Below are 21,273 nucleotides of genomic sequence, written 5' to 3' on the forward strand. Positions count from 1 at the left end.
GGAAAGGCAAGATGCAACTCTAACAACTAAAATAAATAAATAAATAAAATAAGATAGCTTCTTCGGGGATCCGTCATTCTGTATTCATATTGTCTGCCTGTTAATACCTTCAAACCTAAGAGAGAAATGGATCAGTTTCTTGTTTGTTTTGTAGTAACAGTAAAGCTTTACAGATGGATATTATAAAACAGCTTCAGTCATCCACTCCAAGAATTAATCCTGCAGCTAAATCCTACAGCAGGTTGCTATGAGTTTTAAAATTTTCACAAGCATTGTGTAGTTCTACAAATAATCCCAGTTTGACTCTGAATAAAGTAGAAGAATATCTGGTAGGAGGGATGCATGCATTTAATACAGGGGTCTTCAAACTTGGCAAAATTAACTCTTGTGGACTGCAACTCCCAGAATTCCTTAGCCAGCCCTGGCTGGTTGAGGAATTCTGGGAGTTGAAGTCCACAATCTTAAAGTTGCCAAGTTTGAAGACCCCTGGCTTAATAGACAAAGTGGTTAGTCATTATAAATACAGGAACTTGGCATTTTATTTAGATTTGCTGCTGCTGCTTGTTCTTTTTTTGCAAATTTATTTTGCAATGATACTTATTGTTACTTTTGAAAATAATTTCATTTCAAAAAATTAGGTCATTGGGAGTTTGCCTGCAAATTAAAAATGATACATTGTTTGGCTTTCTAGTGATGACATATTGAATAAGAAATTATGGCTTCAATGAAGTTGAAATTAATTAGAAAGTTTGAACTTGCTTGCCCGAACTCCTCTGAGTGTATACAGGTAATCCTTGACTTACAACCATTCGTTTAGCGACTTCAAAGTTACAGTGGCACTTATGACCTTACAGGCCTGCCTGTATTTCCATTTTTTAAGATACAATGACTACCTGTGCAATTTAATTATGCAAGGATTTATTTCTTAATCTAATATTGCTCGCTCGGATCACAGATCACAAATAATTGCCAGAAATAGGTATTGGTATGGAGATATTGAAGTGATTTGTTTCCGCTGGGGGAAAAAAACTGTTCTCTAAATTGATGCCTTCCAAGTTGTTACTATTAAAGTATGATTCCCTCCAGGTATATTGGACTTCAGCTAAGGGATGGGAGAATGGAGTAGAAATCATGATCTGATGCCTGGAGGCTATCAGGGCCTGAATGAGGAGAAACATGTTCAGATTCAATCCAACTAAAAGCCAGTGGCCATTAATTCACAAGCTGACTGATTCAAGAATAATATTGACTTTGACAGGAGCATTTCCCCAGACCGAGTAGACTGTAACACAGGACCCTTCTGGTTTCATAGCTCCTGCTATGTAAGACAAGTAGATATTGTGACCAGGAAGAGTTTTGCACAACTCTGGCTTGTGCATGTGGTTCCAGCATTCTCTGGCATAGGATGGACTGAGAACAGTCATGAATGCCCTTGGTATCCCACCATTGGATTGCTGTTGTTCATTTTACATGGTGCTGCCCGTGAAGACCACTCTGAAGCTTTAGCTGCTTCAAAAAGCAATGGCCCATGTGCACACTAGGCTGCTTTGATCCTGCCATATTGTATTACTGCTGTGAAAACTGCACTGATTAGCAGTGTGTTTCTGAGTACAATTCAAGATACAGGTTGCTGCCTATAAAGCTTCATGTAGACTGAAGCTAGAATTTGCAAGAATTAACTTTCCCAGATAGATTCTACCTAAAAAAAATAAATCTGGGCAACTAAACAACACCCGCTAAAGGTTTCTTCCTATTATGAGTACAGTGCGAGGGGATATGACAGCAAGCGTTCTTTGTGTGTCACACCCCTGAAGCAAGGGCAGTTCCCACTCCCATGGTCTTCTAAAGAGTAGCATAAACAGCTTTTAAAAAAAGACTTTGCAAATTATTAACACCAGCACAGAAACAAGCCAATATGATTACCACCCAGCATGGCTAACTTGAAATTTGTAATCCAGGTCTTGCCTCACAAAAGCTAATGGATATAGTAGATAGTTTTTGTTATCAGTTATTCTGCTACCTGTGCCAATTTCCTGCAGGGATCATGGTGGTAGCATTTGCACTTATGTATTCCATTCTCCATATAAATGTTTGATAGATCTTAATATTCAAGATCTAATTAACCAATTTAATTTGGATTGGAGGCTTTCCTGCCCAGGTGTTTATTTAATGAGATGTTCGGAAATTACTTTTTTGCTGGCGCTATCCGCAAATGCTTAAATTATAATAATGCTTCTAAATCTCTTTGCCAAGTGCCAGTTATTTCATTGAGTAGGTATGTGTCGCAAACTGCCCACAGCTCTGGGTTTTACTTGATATGAATGGTGGACAGTCTCTTTGAAGAATGCTTTCCAGCATCGAAGCATTGTATGTATGTGATGGTATTCATACTGACTGTTTATTTATTTGTGGCATACTGACTGTCAGAATAGGGCCGGGAGGTCATTGCAACAAGGATGTATAGAACAGAATAACAGAGTTGGAAGGGACCTTGCAGGTCATCTAATCGAACACCCCACCCATGCAGGAGACTCTACACCATTTTTGACAGATGCCAATCCAGTCTCTTGAAAGCTTCCAGTGATGAAGCTCCCACAACTTCTGAAGGCAGTTTGTTCCATTAGATGATTGTTCTCACTGTCCGAAAATTTTTCCTTATTGCTTGTTCAGCTTCAATATGGCAACAGAGTCAATCCTATGTAGCACTCTCTAGAGCTCAACAGAAGTTGGTGTCAGTTTTGCATCTTAGTGGAGATACACTTAAGAAGCAAGATGCCACGTTTTTCTGAAGGGAACAACTTTCTGCGTGTGAGTATGAAGGGTGTGTTTGTAACACTGGGCTCAATCATTGAAATAGCTGGTTGTTTTGGTAGCCCAGAGAATAATAACATCTGAAAAGCATGAATGATGTGATAAATACTGGATCAAGGCTTCACCTTCATTTCGATGACAGCCTTTATTGTGAGCTATATATTTTGTTACACGTTTTGGCACTTCAGGAAATAAAAACATGCCTTTCCATCATGTGCATCTCCAACCTGTCCAGATGGCAGGCGCCACAGCTCACCCAGTACATTTAGTAAGTTACATTTCTTATCCTTTAATCATAAAAGAAGCTAAATGGCCACATACTTTTTGCACAAGCAAAGGTGCTCTTTTTTCTGTGCTGTGTTTGCTTCAGGCCATAACATATGGTTTATCCCATGAGGAAGACTGTCTCTTCTATTCAGTTTTATGTTATCTGAAGTTACTGCTTTTGATTCTCTTCAGAAGTCAAACAATTAGAATTTTACTTTATGAAGCACGAGAAGAGTACAGAGGGGAAAAAATAACTCCTTTCTTTTAATGGCCTAATTTTGCTCATGACATTCTTTGAAATGTTAAGACTGTGTAAGTGTATTAACTGAATGCATATAAAGAGGGAGAATCAAGTCTGCTCTCTGCTAAAACGTTAACTTCCAAAAGAACGTATTAACATGTAAACCATAAGAAACACACCCACATGAATCTACAGCTGTCCACTTTTTTCCCAAAATATACATATTTTATATCTGCTTCCTAACATATGGGTTTTTATAAGCAACTTTTTAAATATAAACTACTTTGAGGCAAATTTTTATTTTTTTAAAATGATTTAATGCATGTTTTGAATACATTTGGTATTCCCAGCTTTGTGTGAGACTGCAAAGCCAAACAATAGTTCAAGATAGATAGATTACATTTTGGATGATCTTGTTATTTTTAGGGGAAAATGTGTGATGGAATTGTTTTACATCCTCATGTAAAACAATTCTGGTAATATTTATTTTATTTTATTTTATTCCAACCATCCCAAATTTTTCTCTTTGCTTCAAGATCCTCATACAATTCTTCCCTTCCTGGTTCTATGTCATAATCCAACCTCATTCAACATTTCACCTTCCCATCCATTATTTTCTGCCAGTCCCAATCACTCTGTCTCAAGTTTTTCTTCTTCACAGTCACAAATCCTGGATTTCTTACTTGGTATCCCTCCCCCCCACCCCTCCGAGGCAAGCATAAGTATGAGAAACAATATACCGGTAGGTAGTCCTCAACTTACAATTACACTTGAGATCAGAACTTCTTTCACTAAGTGAAGTTGTTTTTAGGTGAGTTTTATGACCAATTTTGCTGCAGTCATTAAGCAAATCATCACATCATTGTTGTAAAGTGAATCACATAGTTGTTAAGCAAATCACCCATTGACTTTGTTTTTTCAGAAGCCAGCTGGGAAAGTTGTAAATGGTGATTACATAACCCCAGGATACTGCAATCGTCATAAATACATGCCAGTTGCTAAGTGCCTAAATTTTTATTATGTGGCTATAGGGACACTGTGTGAATTTAAGTGTGAGGACCAGTCATAAGTCGCTTTTTTCCAGCACCATTGTAAGTTTATTTTATTTATTTTTATTTTAATTCCATTTATATCCCGCCCTTCTCCGAAGACTCAGGGCGGCTTACAAGCTTAGCAGTAGCCTTCATTCTATGTATATGCCTGCTTATTAGGGCTTTCATACACCCCCCCAAGCGGCATTATTACAAAGTCAGCTTAATTGCCCCCAACAAGTTGAGGACTATCTGCATCCTGGACTAATAGAGGGTTTTGTCCAATCCAGAAATTTATTTTCTGCCTTATTGTCCCAAAGGTGCTTTTTCATGAGGCAACCGGGGGGGGGGGGGGGGAAGAAAAGAAAAGAAAATTCAGTTGCCTTGTGAAAAAACACCTTTGGGACAATCGTGACCAGGATGACTGAGAATCTCCAAAAACTTTGTGCCTTATTATTCATATCTCATAGTGTTACTAGTCCACATGATGTTGTTGACTCTAATCAGATAGGCATTCTATGTTCCAACTTCCCTTTAGGCTGTTACCTTTTTTTATATAAAATTCTATTCTCTTGGGAGAGAGATTTAATTTCAGTTGTATCAGTCAACACTGATATCTCCCTTTTAAACAGCAGTTACTAAGACATCAGCACCAATTAGCAGTGCAATCTTAGTTTCAAACTGGAGAGAGAGCAGTAGGTTGGACATCCCAAATGTTGACGTTGCTCTCGCTAGTTTGTACTGCATGAAATTCAAGTGGGAAATGCAAAAAAGGATTATAGTGATTGGGAAATTTAAATTTTTGATGTTTTCCTACATGTAAGAAGATCATATTTATTCTCTGTGTTGTTTATAACCATCTGTCTCTTGTTCCTTGAAGGCGAGAAGAATTCAGCCTAGCGTAGGGTTTTCATTGTGTAACATAGTGTCTAAGAAAGGTTTACATGGTGCATGTTGGAAACATATTGTGCTACCCTGTGAGATGCTAGAAGTGAGAAACTATTTTGGTCTCTCCTGTTGAGAATCATTCACAATTCAGCCCATGTACTAACATTATGTTCTTTCTCACCATGTACCCTTCAGCTGCAACTGACATTCTACCTCCTGGTGTTTTGTGCTGTTCATCAACATAACGTGCCTGGCACGGAAAGAAATCTTTCTCTCTGCCCGATTTCTCAAGCATATTAAAAGGTCTCACTAATAATCATATGGAAAACTGTAAGGCAATGTTCTTGTAATATGGCAATCTTCAAAGGCCCTCCACACTGAACTGCTAATAGTTCACTGGACCCAGCATGCAGCAGCTAAGAGGCACTAAGTATTTTAGAGCAATATTCTTGCAAGCAAATTAAAGAAAATGACTAAAAAAGCTGAAGGTCGAGAGGGAGATTGGATGATTTCTGTCCCATGTGGAAGGCTGATTATTTTTTTTGTGTTGCCCACTTAGTGCAATTTGGTGGAACGGCTTCTCGTTCAAATGCCATGTTATTGTTGGCTACAAGCAAACAGTTGTGCAATACTAATGAGGGGCAGGTGAACAGCATGGTGGTTTTTAAGACAAATGGCCTCTTGGCTTCGACAGGCAGCATTCATTTGGAATGGCTCCCAGTTCTTGAACTAATACTGTGCAGTATTATCCCAGTGTGCTCTCTTTCCCCTTCTCTGTACGTGTGTGTGTACTTTCCAAATGAATTGGAGAGTCTCTTTGCTGTTTTCCACTGTTTAGCCAAGGGCTCTAATGAAATGAGTAGCATTCTTTAAAGTGATTTTTCTAACAGTCAAGAAAGGAACAGATTGGCTCTCAATGGCATGCTCATCCTGACAGCTACAGAAGGAGAGTCTACAAAAATAAAATTCACTGTCCAAAGTGATGTTATATTGGTGCACCTTGGGAAGAAGTCACCCTTGGGTGTTGTCATGGTGTCATGGGATAGGGGCATGTAGGACTATCTAGATCAGGGGTCTTCAACCTTGACAACTTTAAGTCTTGTGGACTTTGCTGGCTGAGGAATTCTGGGAGTTGAAGTCCACAAGTCTTAAAGTTGCCAAGGTTGAGGACCCCTGATCTAGAGGATTGAAACAATGCAATTGTCATAGTGTTTCCTAATTTACTGAGGTAACGAAGATAGAAAAGTAAGGTAATTGAGATTTGTGGATTCATCTAGTATGACCAGCCTTCCATGATCTGTCTTAATTGCACACAAAACATCAAAAGTCCTAGTAGATATATCAATAAATGGATCCTTCCTCTGAACAAATGCGAATGTTGCAAAAACGGCAAACATTTATTTATTTATAAATACGACTTAATGGCTGTCCATATTATATATACAATAAACTGGGAGGTTCAGAAAAAATAAAATAAAAACATAGAAATACATAACAATCCCACCCAGTACAAAACAAACATCACTCTTCCCACCTTGGCACCCTGCCGTCTTCAGATCAACTCCACAATAAAATTGCTGGGATTGCAGCATATGGAGAAAGGAAGTTTTAACCTTTGTCCTTCCGTGGCCCAGATGAAAAGAATTCACCCCAAATTTCTGTTTGTATTGGGAGGAAATAAGAGCGGTGAATTTCCTCGTGGTGCAAATAGCTCCATAGAATTGATTTTTTTAAAATAGGATTGCAGAGTGTAAAAAAAAGGTTTAAATGTGTTTCCTGTATCTGCTGTGATCTTTATTTCTCTTCTGGGCAGCTATTTGCTGATTAACATTAAACACAAAGATATATATGATATAACATATTTAACTTAGCACTACAGGTAGTGCTCATCTTAGGACCACAACTGAGCCCAACATTTCTGTTGTTAAATGAGACATTCGTTAAGTGAGTTTTGCCCCGTTTCATGACCTTTCATGCCAGAGGTCTTAAGTGATTCATTGCAGTTTTTAAGTTAGTAACAAGGTTGTTAAGTGAACCTGGCTTCCCCATTGACTTTGCTTGTCAGAAGGTCACAAAAAGGAATCATATGAGCCTGGGACACTGCAACCGTCATAAATATGAGTCAGTTGCCGAGCATCTGAATTTTGACCACATCACCATGGAGATGCTTCAACAGCCGTGTGAAAAACAGTCATAAGTCACTTTTTCCAGTGCCGTTGTAACTTTGAACAGTCACTAAATAAAGTGTTGCAAGTCGAGGATTACCTGTATTCTGACCCATTTTATATGATCCACTGATGTGCTGTTAGAATAGAAAAAGAGAGCCAAGGAGTAATTTCAGTGGAATGCACATTTCCTGTGTGATGTTGTTTTAATTGGGAAAACGCATTTTCTTATTTTACATGAATGATTTGATTTGCTATTTTGAGTAGTCTTATTGACCAGATATCAACTGCACATTGTTTTATTGATACGCATCTTATTAGGAGTCTACGCTATTGCACTTTATAATAATTTGCTTTGTGACCACTGCCTTGCAAAAGACTATAATCCTGAACTTGTTTTGAAAACTAAAACCATGCGGATGGTTTTCTTATTTTTAAATAACTTCCAAATGAACATCAAATTTTATGAAGATGGGGATTCTTCCCACAGCATGAAGCCTGCTTGCTGTATGTTGAAAATGTATGTGAATCAGGGGATTAAAACTCTCATAAAAATAACCAGATTGAGCTTTTTGTGTATAAGTATATGTGTCGTGGTGCTTATACAATGGGATTTTTATATAGTGCTTCTGAGAGCTGCATTAAATTGGCCCATCTGGTTTTCTCCGCTGTAAAGGTTTAGCTGTAGAAAGCCATAATTTCTGGATCAAAGCAGCTTGGTTAATTATTCCTGAAACACATGAAAATTAATATACATATTTTGTTTCCTTAGAAAGCACAGGAAGACAATGAAAGTAATGTCAGCCACTTAATGACTCTTTTGTACCTTTCAGCCAAGACACCTCAAAAGAGCATCAAGAAAAATCAAGGCAAATGCTATTCCCAGCTGGTATCATTAAACATCTTGTATTCTCCAGAAAGAAAAAAACCTCTGTTGGTATTCTAGAAGGGGTGAAGAATCAATAGCACTAAAATAAAATATGTATCTCTAGAGCCTTGATACCTACTTTATTAGAATTCAGACAAATTGGCTAATTACAAGAGAAGCTCAACTTAGAGGACTCAATTAATATGTGGTATGACTTGTTAAAAGTTGCTTCTTCAAACAAAGGATTACTTCACTGTTTTTGAATTACAAATGAAAAGCACGCTCCATCAATAAGATAGTAGGTGAATTGATGAATTTTGGCTTTCCTGGGTATCCATTATAATTTCTTCATGAGATTACCGTATGTTTGTTATGCAGAACGAATTGTTGGAAGGAGAATCTGCTATCCAGGAACTTTGAGATCAAAATATTTTTTTTCCTGTAATATACTGGGAATCATGCTAAAAACAATTCTTTAGCCACAAGTGAAGTAAATACATAGTAACTATTAGGAAGGACCAGTTAGTTTGACCTTTTCCGGCTTGGTTCTATTCATTATTTAATGGGGATAACCTTTGTTTCTGAACTACTTCAGTGCAAATGCAAAGATTTAATCATTGGGACTGCTTAATAAGTGACCTTTTATTACATAACTATTTCTTTCCTACAGTAACCACATTGTTTTTGAGCCCTAATTCACCATTTAATTATGCTTTCTATTGACCAAAGGCTTTCTTGGAAAAAGGAAAGGTCAAATACTGCATTGTTCCTTGCTGATTAAAATACAGTCCTCTGCATTTGTCACAAGTTTGGTTTTATATGGGATAGGTTTCTTTGATATGTATACTATACTGAATTGATTAGATTTAAGGTATGCTAAGCTACGTAGTTCTGTAGGCAAATGCAGGTAATCCTTAAGTTACAACCACAACTGAGCTTGAAATTTCTGTTGCTAAGCAAGACAGTTGTTAAGTGAGTTTTTCCCCATTTCATGGCCCTTTTGGCTACAGTTGTTAAGTGAATCACTGCAGTCATTAAGTTAGTGAATTGGTTGTTAAGTGAATCTGGCTTTCCCATTGACTTTGCTTGTCAGAAGGTCACAAAAGGTGATCACATGATCCTGGGACACTGTAACCATCATAAATAGGAACCAGTTGTCAAATGTCCAAATTTTGATCATATGTCCATGGGGATGCTGTAACAGTCAGAAGTGTGAAAAATGATCATAAGTCGCTTGTTTTCAGTGCAACTTCAAATGGTCACTAAATGAATGATTGTAAGTCAAGGATTATCTGTAACGTGATTAGAAAGAAGACACTCCAAATCATTTTAAACAAGTGATAAATCTTGATCAGTCAGCATTTTCCCTGGAGAATTAGAAGAATATTTAGCTCTGACAAGCTTAGCTAATATGGTGGAAAAGAAGGAACAGCAAGTAACTTTGGCTTGAACAGAGGGCCATAAAGATGAGTGTCCTGATGAGAATCTGCATGTATTTCAGTCAGCTACCTAAGCTTGTTTCTTAAGAACAAATCAAGCAAACTAGTGCATAATGGCCTACCCTATGGGGACATTCACTGCAGTGATCTCAATACGCTGATCGTATTTTACACATGAATGAGATTCCATCCTGTGCTTTATGAGTTTTGCACAGGAAGAAAAACAATTGTTTACTCTTCTATGATGGAGATTGGCTTTTTTTCATTGGTCCAGGTAACACTTGGAAATAATTTTCTTGTTTCCCATTTTCTGTTAGAATTTGTGGAACAATTTGAAATAAACTGATTTGGAAAAATGATCAGTGATGCAATTAAAAGTACTATCTTAAGAACAATCTCAATACTACTTATTTATTTTTTTAAAAAAATGATCGTAATTATTCCATTTTGGGATAAGCAGTGTCACACACAGCACTGAAGGGAGTGAGAAGACAGTGTGCAACCTTTCCCCCTCAAGACAAGATAAAAAGAAAAGTAATATATGTAAATAAATCTAGTTTATACTGGCATATCTAAGAAAACTCCCAGAAAGTGGGGTGGGGATGGGCAGGGAGTATTTTAAACATGGCAATTGAAGAGCAAATGTATGTTTCAGTCTTATCTGGTAAAACCCAATAGCCCTTCAGTTAAGCAATCTACAAGTTCAAGCAGTTGAATTCACTGCTAAATTCTCTAGTAATGAATGCGCTAGGAAATTGGAATGTCGCTTATTTTAAAACTCTGAATCTTATCCAAACCATTCTATTAGCATTTGCAAATCTTAAAATTTCTCCATTCATTTTCCATAATTTACTAAACATTTTACTAGGAATGTAAATGTATTTACTTTATCTGCATAATCCGCATTATATCATTGTATGATCTGCAAATGTTCCAATGTTTTCCTGTCAAACACAACTATCTTGTTCTTTGATACATTATTTTTCAGATCTATATTGCCCATTGTGTAATGCATTCTCATTCTCTGCCAAGAACACAACATTGTTTTCACAGAAATGTAAATGCACATTCACATCTTCCCAGCCAACATGCCACCAGAAACATTTCTCATATATTTATCCATAGATCCATTACGTTTCCTTATTCTATTTCCTACTAACACTGAACGTCTATGGAAGCAAATTACGTCATATTTTAACAGTTGTCCAGTTATACCATCAATACCTGTCACTCTACCATATGCTCCCAGCATTTATTACTTCCTTTTCATCAGTGGTTTCCTGGACCTTAATATTTATTGCCTTCATTTCAGTTTCACTCATTGACATATTAATATCACTCCTGTACAAAGTCTAAAATACTCCTTCCAGCATTCTCTCTCTTCAGCTTCATTGCAAATCAATTCATCACTTTTATTTTTAAGTCCATTCACCATGCTGGAAGCATCTGGTTTAGCAATTTTTGCCCACCTCCAACAGAGGTTTTTTTTTATTTCCATGAAAATTGCTTGGTATTTTCTCTGCCTATTTTAATATTAGCCAATCACTGCTCTCTTTGGCTGCATTCTTTGCAACAATCTTTTTTTTCCTTATACAACCATGCAATCTCTGTTTCTCATCTGTTGTAGTGATTATTCTCTTATATGCAGTTTTCTTCATCTGTAGCTTCTTTCAAATTCCACCAATCATTCTTTTTCATATTTCTCACATATTTCTATAGTACTCTGATAGGAACAGAGATAGTGCTTTTTTGTAAAAGAAAAAGGTGCCGGAACTCACACATATCATACAACCTGCCTTGCCTACTCTACAAGGTTCCATCCAAAAAAGGTGCCGGAACTCCGTTCTGAGCGTTCTATGAGAAAAAAAGCCCTGGAGATATATAAATACAATTTCTTCTGTCCTAGGCATCTTGCATGTATTGTTTCATTACATCCATTTTCCATTCATGCAATTGGGTGATTAATGTTTTTCTACTACTTTTTCCTATACTATTTATATACATTTTTCCTGAAATCATCTCATTTTCACTCTCATTTCTTTTACTTCTTTCATTGTCTTTCAACTTTATTTTTTCCCAAAATTCCTTTTGGACGTTAAGAAACAATCTGAGCCACATTTAAAAATCTCTGATCATCTTATATCCTATATCTTTCATCCGTCGCCTCAAGTTTTAAATTTATATTTGTTTCATTACCATGAATATGTGCAATGAAACTTATGCTTAAATTGGAAAATATATTCCAGACAAGAATAAGCAAATCAACACTCTTATTCATTGTGATCTCTACAAATGATCCAATCTTTTTTTCCTGCCCTCTGGGGTCTCATGCCCAACCATTTATCCATATTGCCTAGCAAAATGTTTTCGCCTGAACTAGTTTCATTCAGAAAATTGTGGAATATTGGATCAAAACTCTAATCTGGTTCTTCCATTACCATAATTCACTGGAGCAAAACATGTGACTTTCTTCAGTTTATGGATTTATGCTTCCATACATATCTACAACAACCCATTTATACTTAAATACTAACCCTTGCACATAGTTTTACACTTTCACTCATCATTAAACCTATGCTTTCCCTATTTTACATCTACTCTCAGCTCCATTCCTCAAGGCTACTTTTATTCATATATCAATTATTACATCTTTCTACTTTCTCTAGTTTCACAGGTACACATTGTTATGTACTGATATTAACAGATAATGTGTTCGATTTAAATGTGTCTCCAACTGTTTTGGAAGGAAACTGAAGCTTATTATTATTATTATTTATTAAATTTATATGCCGCCCTTCTCCCTAAGGACTCAGGGCGGCTCACAGCAATAAAAAATTAAAAAACATAGAATACAAAGATTAAAAACGAATTAAACAATAGATAAAGAAATAAAGGACAATTTAAGCCGATAAAAACCAAATTTAAAAAACCATGATCAGTCCAGGCCCGCTTGTTGGAACAACCGTGTCTTCAGGTCGCGGCAGAAGGATCGAAGGTCAGGGGCCGTCCGCAGCTCCGGAGGCAGTTCATTCCAGAGGGTCAGCGCGCCCACAGAGAAGGCTCTCCCCCTGGGGGTCGCCAGCTGGCATTGCCTGGCCGACAGCACCCTGAGGAGGCCAACTCTGGGAGCAAACCGGGCGATGGGAGGTAATTACCAGCACCTTGAATCGCACCCGGAGGGCAACTGGAAGCCAATGCAGCTTGCGCAGGAGTGGTGTAACATGGGAGTATCAAGATACTCCCATAAGCACCTGCGTGGCCACATTTTGCACCAGTTGAAGCCTCTGGGTGCACTTCAAGGGCAGCCCCATGTAGAGAGCATTGCAGTAATCCAGGCGAGAAGTGACAAGGGCATGGATGACCATGCATAGGGCATCTTGGTCCAAAAAGGGGCACAACTGGTGCACCAGGCGAACCTGTGCAAAGGCCCTTCTGGTCACAGCAGTTAGATGATCCTCCAAATTAAGCCGTGAATCCAGGAGGACACCCAAGTTGCAAGCCCTTTCTGAGGAGGGCAATAGCTCCCCCCCATCAAAAGAGGTGGAACATGTTGGACAATATGAGATGCCGGTATCCACAGCCACTCGGCCTTGGAGGGGTTCAGCCTGAGCCTGTTCCTTCCCATCCAGACCCACACCACCTCCAGGCACCAGGACATCACGTCAAGGGCATCACTGGGTTGGGTTGGAGTGGAGATAAACAACTGGGTATCATCAGCATATTGGTGATACCTCACCCCAAAGCCACGGATGATCTCACCCAGCGGCTTCATATAGATGTTAAAAAGCTTGTATTTGAGCGGGAAACCAGCTTTCAGTTTGATTGTTCGCCGCCTAGTGGCGGCACATATAAATAGCTGTCAGTCCGTCTGTTCAGTTCAGTTCTGTTATTCTGCAAATAAATGTGTTGCATTAAATCAGTCTGGTTAATGTCTCCAAGAACCCACTACACAATACACAGCACATCTATTTTTCTTACATTCATTACATTTGTTAATTTATTATCTCTACCATTTATTCTTACATGACTCTAGGAAGTAGTCAAGGAAGATGGCCTTCACTAAGATATGCAGGAAGTGTTAACTAAGCAAGAAGGGCTGAAACATTAAATTTAGTAAATTGAGGTGACATTCAGTAGTGGCTCAGAGAGACTACTCCCATTTCACTGGGGTATTAGATGGAAGGGAGGAATAACATAATCAAATTTGTAGACCTATTGTAGTCAGTCTTAGTAATAGAGTTTTAGCTTTCATGTGGCTGATTCCCTGATCAGATCTTCTTAGTATTAGAGTACTAATTCCATATGCCACGTTGCCACCTTTAATGGACTGTGTGAATGACCTTGGGGAATGAAGGGAAAAGATGCTGCCTAGGAAACAATCAGACAAGAGCCCCCAGTGGCTTAATGGTCAGAGAAAAAAACTTAGGAAGCACCGACCCTAATGGGTCAAGCAGTTAAAAGTGGGTATGGTAGGTTTATACTTCCCGACTTGCAAGATTGTATTAAGATAGCCTTACAATAAAGCAGAATAAGTTCATTTAATGATGTTTTATAGGAGATCTGACATCCCTAGATGAGTCCATAGATTTCTGCTATCTATCCATTCTATGGTCAGTTAAAACTTTTGTGTAATAGTCTTTAGTAAGACAGACAGTAGGTTACCAGATTTAATAGCATTTCTGCCATATGCAGCATTGTAAAGAGAATTTTTGCATATTTTGGGCATCCATAATTGAAATTCAGTTACACTCCAAGCATGCTCACACTATTTGATGCAAGGAGGATCTATAATCTAAAGACTTGCAAAGAGTTTGCCTGCATCCCATGAACTTGTATTAACAAACACTGATACAAAGTGTGTATTAGCACTACATATATTAATATGCACTGAAGCTGCATACTAATGATATATATAAGGTCATTCACACAGTCCATTAAAGGTGGCAACGTGGCATATGGAATTAGTACTCTAATACTAAGAAGATCTGATCAGGGAATCAGCCACATGAAAGCTAAAACTCTATTACTAAGACTGACTACAATAGGTCTACAAATTTGATTATGTTATTCCTCCCTTCCATCTAATACCCCAGTGAAATGGGAGTAGTCTCTCTGAGCCACTACTGAATGTCACCTCAATTTACTAAATTTAATGTTTCAGCCCTTCTTGCTTAGTTAACACTTCCTGCATATCTTAGTGAAGGCCATCTTCCTTGACTACTTCCTAGAGTCATGTAAGAATAAATGGTAGAGATAATAAATTAACAAATGTAATGAATGTAAGAAAAATAGATGTGCTGTGTATTGTGTAGTGGGTTCTTGGAGACATTAACCAGACTGATTTAATGCAACACATTTATTTGCAGAATAACAGAACTGAACTGAACAGATGGACTGACAGCTATTTATATGTGCCGCCACTAGGCGGCGAACAATCAAACTGAAAGCTGGTTTCCCGCTCAAATACAAGCTTTTTAACATCTATATGAAGCCGCTGGGTGAGATCATCCGTGGCTTTGGGGTGAGGTATCACCAATATGCTGATGATACCCAGTTGTTTATCTCCACTCCAACCCAACCCAGCGATGCCCTTGACGTGATGTCCTGGTGCCTGGAGGCGGTGTGGGTCTGGATGGGAAGGATGGGAAGGAACAGGCTCAGGCTGAACCCCTCCAAGGCCGAGTGGCTGTGGATACCGGCATCTCATACCTGCTATGTATCTCTGGTATGGGTCAGTCAGGTTCGTGTGTGCGTTCTTCTGCTTGGGTGATGGCACTTTTGCTTGACTTGTTCTGTCTTCTGTGTGGGAGAGTTTTTGTTCTGGGTGTGGATGAGTCTTGCTGGGGCTGGTGGCATTTGGGGTTGTTTGTTGGTTTTTTAAATCCTTGTTTGCTGAAATTTGTTTCTCTATCAATGCTGGTTTCCAAATGGCATGTAGGCGGGAGGTGTCGTCTCGCTTGTTCATACTGTCTGGGTGTTTTTCTATTTCAATGGCTTCTCTGATTATTCTGCTATTGAGATGTTCTATTTTGGTGATTGTTTTTGTACCTTCAAAATTGATGTTGTGTCCCGTAGTGTTTATGTGTTGTACTAGTGAAGATGTGTGATCTTTCTTCTGTACTGAGTTCTTATGTTCTTCTACATGTACCTCTATTCTTCTGTTAGTCTGTCCGATGTATGTTGCTGGACAGGAGGCGCATGGGATTTGGTATATGCCCTGGTTTTCCAGTTCTATTTTGTCTTTGGGATTTCTCAGGATGGTTGATATCTTTCTGTCAGTGTTAAATGCGGTTTTGATGTTATGTTTGCGTAGTACTTTACTGATTTTGTCGGTTGTTCCTTTTATGTAGGGCAAGATGGCTCGTCCGTTGTTCTGTTCTTCTTCTTGGATGTTTTTCTGTTTCGGAGTCCCCTGCTGAATCATATTGGTGATTTTGTTTTTTTGGAACTTGTTTGCTGTCAATATGTCTGTCAGGGTGTGTAGTTCTGTTTGTATATGTGTTTCATCTGCAAGGCATCTGGTTCTTGTTATTAGTGTTTTGGCTACTGAATTTATTTGTGCTGGGTGATGATGTGATTGCGCATTGAGGTAACGGTTGGTGTGTGTTTTCTTTCGGTAGACTGTGTGTCCTAGGGTGCCGTTTTGTTTTTTGTATATAAGTACATCCAGGAAAGGTAACTGGTTGTTTGTTTCAATCTCCATGGTGAATTTTATTTTGGGATGTAGGCTGTTCAGGTGTGTTAGGAAGTTTTCTAGCTCCTTTCTTCCGTGGGGCCAGATCACGAAGGTGTCATCCACATATCTGAGCCACAATTTTGGTTTGTTTGTAGTCTTTTCCAGAGCGTTAGTTTCAAATTCTTCCATGAAAAGGTTGGCGATAACTGGTGATAGAGGGGATCCCATTGGTGCGCCTTCTATTTGTTTGTATCTCTGGCCTCTGTGTATGAAGTATGTGTTTGATAAGCAGTGTTCTGCTAGTTCTATAATATGGTTTGGTGGTTGGTATTTGCTTCTTATTGTTGATAGAGCTTCTTGGACTGGCACCTGGGTGAATAGTGATACCACATCGAAGCTGACTAGCAAGTCTTTTTGGTCTATCTGTAGATTTTTCACTAATTCTATAAAGTGGTATGAGTTTTGGACATATGAAGCTGCCATTTATATATATATATATATATATATATATATATATATATATATATATATATATATATATATATATATATATATATATATATATATATAGAGAGAGAGAGAGAGAGAGAGAGAGAGAGAGAGAGATAACACAGACCATAGAAGATTGATAGAATCTATCTTGATCATTTGAACTTTCAGTACTTCCCATTTCTTATCAAGGATATACATATTTGGTTCATTTGTGCCTCTAATAAATATTTTGTCAAAAATACATTAGAAAAAATGTGAATTAATATATATCATATTTTTAGTGTCAAAGCAGTATTGACTGCAGATAAATGAATGTATTTGCTCTTCTTTACAGTCCATTTTGGAATAGAAAAAGAGATTTTGAAACAAGCAATAATTATCTGACTGACTTAAAATCCCAGAGAATGCAATAAACATTTTAGGCAGTGTTCAGTGATGACATAAAAAGAGAGTGAAATTTTGCTGGTGGCATTTCCACCCTATTATTAAATAGCTATGTCAACAAATGAGTTTTATTTTATTTACACTCACTTTTATCTCCCTTCAACATTTTGAACTTATTTTATTTTCTTAACTGCCCTCTTTCAATTAGACGTATGTAGTGCAGAAAAGAAAAAGGATGATAGGTGCTCCGGAAGTTAAACCATATGAGGAATGGTTGTGGGAACTAGGTATGTCTAGTTAGTCTAACAAGGGATAAATGATATCAGTCTTCCAACATTTAAGTGGTTGCCAGAGAGAAGCAGTGGTTAACCTATTCTCCAAAGATTATTAAAGAGATCCAATCTAGAATTAAGGAGAAATTGCCTGGCAGTGAAAGCAATTAATTAATGGGATAGTTTGCCTCCAGAAGCTATGGGTGCTCCGACATTGGAGGTTTTCAAGAAGAGATTGGACAACCATTTGTCCAGAATGGTATAGGTTCTCCTGCTGTACTAGAAGACCTCCAAGGTCCCTTCCAACTCTGTTATTCTATGTTCTATACATTTATTTGAATACCATATGGAATAAGATTAGTTTTCTAATAATTGTATTATACCATATCTGGACTATTTCTTTTGAGAAAGCTTGCACAGGATTGAAGTAATGTGCAAATAATTGAGATTTGGATGGTTTAGGTTAAAAAATTATTTGATTGCCTCTGAATCAAATTTACTTTTTGGATAAAAATCATCAAATCACTTGTTTCCAAACTAAGCCAATGACTCTGCGGCTGGTTATCTATTGGCAGAAAGGTCCTTTTCTAAATTTAATTTGCTTTCCAAATCAGTTTGACTTCCTTAAATTATCTGATTCGGAAATCCAGTATAGTTCAGAAATTCCAGTTGAATCAGTGATCCAAATTGATCCAAAGTGAAATGACATTTGGATTGGTGATATATTGATGTGCACAGGCCACGTTGCTTATCGTCTCAGAATACCTTACTTATATGCATTGAACTTCCAACCTGCTGACCTTCGCTTTTCTCTTTTAAATGCACCACCAATATGCTTCAGAAAGAAGCAACAAAGATGATTGGGGGACTGGAGGCTAAAACATATAGGGAACGGTTGCTGGAATTGGGTATGTGTAGTTTAACGAAGAGAAGGGTGAGGGGTGACATGATAGCAGTGTTCCACTATCTCAGGGGCTGCCACAAAGAAGAGGGAGTCAAGCTATTCTCCAAAGCACCTGACGGCAGAACAAGAAGCAACAGATGGAAACTAGTCAAGGAGAGAAGCAACCTAGAACTAAGGAGAAACTTCCTGACAGTTAGAACAACTAACCAGTGGAACAACCTGCCTCCAGAAGCTGTGAATGCTCCAACACTGGAAGTTTTTAAGAAGAGACTAGACAGCCATTTGCCTGAAATGGTATAGGGTTTCCTGCCTGAGCAGGGGGTTGGACTAGGACTAGGTGATCTCCAAGGTCCCTTCCAACTACTACTATTACTACTAATTATTTATTATTATTATTATTATTATTATTATTATTATTATTATTATTATTATTATTATTAATAATAATAATAATAATAATAATAATAGAAAGCTTCTTTTATGCCCTGTCTTAATAGTTCCACAATTCTTTCTGTTGGCCTTTCCTTTTCATTTGCTCATCTCCTATAATTTTGCCTCTTTCATGTCACAATTTCTTTCATCAAAATTCCCTTCGGCAGACTTTTATCTCTAATATGCTGTTGTTGCTTCTTCCTGTTTTGCTCTTTCTAAATCTACTTTTGTGCACGCTGCAGTTTTCTTCAGCTATCCTTTTTGCATTACAAGCAGGGCTGCAATTAGACAAGTGAGCTGCTTACCTTAAGCAGCAGATTCTGACTGAGGATAAAAAGATGCTGAAAAAAAGAATTTTATGTCAGAGTTTACTTGGTACCCTCTAAATTAAACCCATTGCTGACTTTTGCATTATACTTATTCATAAGCTAAATAAGAGATTATATGTAAGCCCTTCTTCTAGAAAGTCGTGGGTATCTTGTAAAAAGTTTGGTCCCTGATACTCATTGATATAACTGTTGTTAGTGGTCAATAGAGATCTTTGGTGGGTACTTATTCATGCATATGATCCATATAACCTGATTCCAGATCTTTAGATCCCCCACTCCCCAATTGCTTCCAAGTCTCAGGCAAAATTGACTGACTATTTTTTCCCCTTCCTTTCTAAACAGCCTTTGCAGCTGGAGTGTGATCTCTGTGCCATTATTTCAAACTCAGGTCAGATGACAGAACAGAAAGTAGGATCTGAAATTGACCAGGCTTCCTGTATATGGAGAATGAATAATGCTCCCACCAAGGGCTATGAAGAAGATGTTGGGAAAAGGACAACAGTAAGAGTTGTCTCCCATACCAGCGTCCCTCTTTTGCTTAAGAATGCAGACTATTTTTTCAAGGAAACCAATAGTACAATTTATGTCATCTGGGGACCTTTCCGAAATATGAGAAAAGATGGAAGTGGCATTGTATATAATATGCTGAAGAAGACTGTGGACAGTTATCCTGGGGCCAAAATCTATGTGACCACTGAAAAACGCATGAGCTACTGTGATGAGATCTTTAAAAAGGAAACTGGGAAGGATCGGTAAGTCCTGCATTGCAGACCAAAATAATTATTTCACCAATTTAACAAGAAAGTACTGGGTTGTTGTTGTTTTTTTAAATCTGTACATGTCACCAATAAATCAATCTCTCAAATTAGTGTTTTAAAAAGATACACTTTTTTGGCTGGTGTTTTTGCACTTGACTAGAAAAAAGACTTATCCATTATCTTCTAATCGTCATTTTCTTTCTTTTTGGCTAAGATCCTCAAACATACATGTTTATGCAAAGGATTTTAATACTGTATGTTTACTTCACTCCATTTGTTTAAGGTGCCAATTTCCATGCTTTAAAATTTGTAGACAGGATAGCTTCATACTCAAGTGTTTAGGTTGGTACTATCAAATGATATACAGGTACTGTAGTTGGCCATATACAGAAAGAAACACAAGAAAAATACATTATTAGTGTACTGGTTGTTAGAGATTTTTATGAATTTTCAAGCCTTTGGGTGTTTTTATAAGCATGGGGTGATAATGTATCCCAAGGAAGATACTGTAGACTGTTCTTATGTTATATTGAGCTCCAGATGTTTGTATTAAAGCAGCCTTGTAAAATTTGAAGAGCAGAAAATAGATTGAACAATTAGTTGGGGCATTTAAGGAAGCACTGTTGTGGTCAGTTACAAAGAGAGAACAGAAAGTGCTTTATGACTTAGGCCAATATTGCGGAACAAACTATATAAGATTCAAAAATTGAAGTAATACAACCCACGTGTGATTTAAACAAAAAATAATGAAATTAAAATGGCTTAGGTAGAGATTGGGTTTTTTTTCTGGTCATGAAGAGAAAGGTGAGGGGGGGAAAAGGGATTTTGAAGCTTTTTCTACAACTTTTTGAATAAATGTTATATGTCTTTAGATGCTCCCAAAGGAGCTAAATTTGAAAGGACAATATGTGCTTAATAAAGCTTTTTTTGTAAAGTATCACTAGCTTACACAGCACTATACAGAGCGTAAAAGTTCGCTACACCCTAAGTTGATTGTGTGAAAGTTAATAGAGGGCAATAGCAGGAGAAGAGAAAGGAAATGTAGCTCAGGAAAGACAGGATTTTGAAATAGAACTGACAATAAATTCATACATTCATTGATTGAAAAAAATGTTAGGGTTTTTTTTACAGTATGGATTTGTATGTTGCATGAATGTTAAGGCAAGAAAAATGTTAAAATGTAGCCCTAATAAGCAAAAGGAGGGAGTTGTAATTGGTATTTTCTTATATCATAAACTCTAATCCAGTGTTTCTCAACCTGTGATCTGTGGACCCCGGGGGGGGGGCAATGTCATCATCAGGGGTCTACAAAGACT

General features: G+C 37.6%; 1 protein-coding gene across 1 annotated transcript in view; it reads left to right on the forward strand.

Annotated features, from left to right (window-relative positions):
* ST6GALNAC3 (ST6 N-acetylgalactosaminide alpha-2,6-sialyltransferase 3) overlaps positions 1–21,273 on the forward strand; it is a 172,782-nt gene that overhangs the window by 18,594 nt on the left and 132,915 nt on the right. The window contains exon 3 of the mRNA XM_083359921.1: positions 19,542–19,951. Coding sequence (XP_083216047.1) covers positions 19,542–19,951 — 410 coding nt within the window. The remainder of the gene's footprint in view (positions 1–19,541; positions 19,952–21,273) is intronic.

This window comes from Vipera ursinii (genome assembly GCF_947247035.1).
Source record: "Vipera ursinii genome assembly, chromosome: 3".
NCBI classification, from domain to species: domain Eukaryota; kingdom Metazoa; phylum Chordata; class Lepidosauria; order Squamata; family Viperidae; genus Vipera; species Vipera ursinii.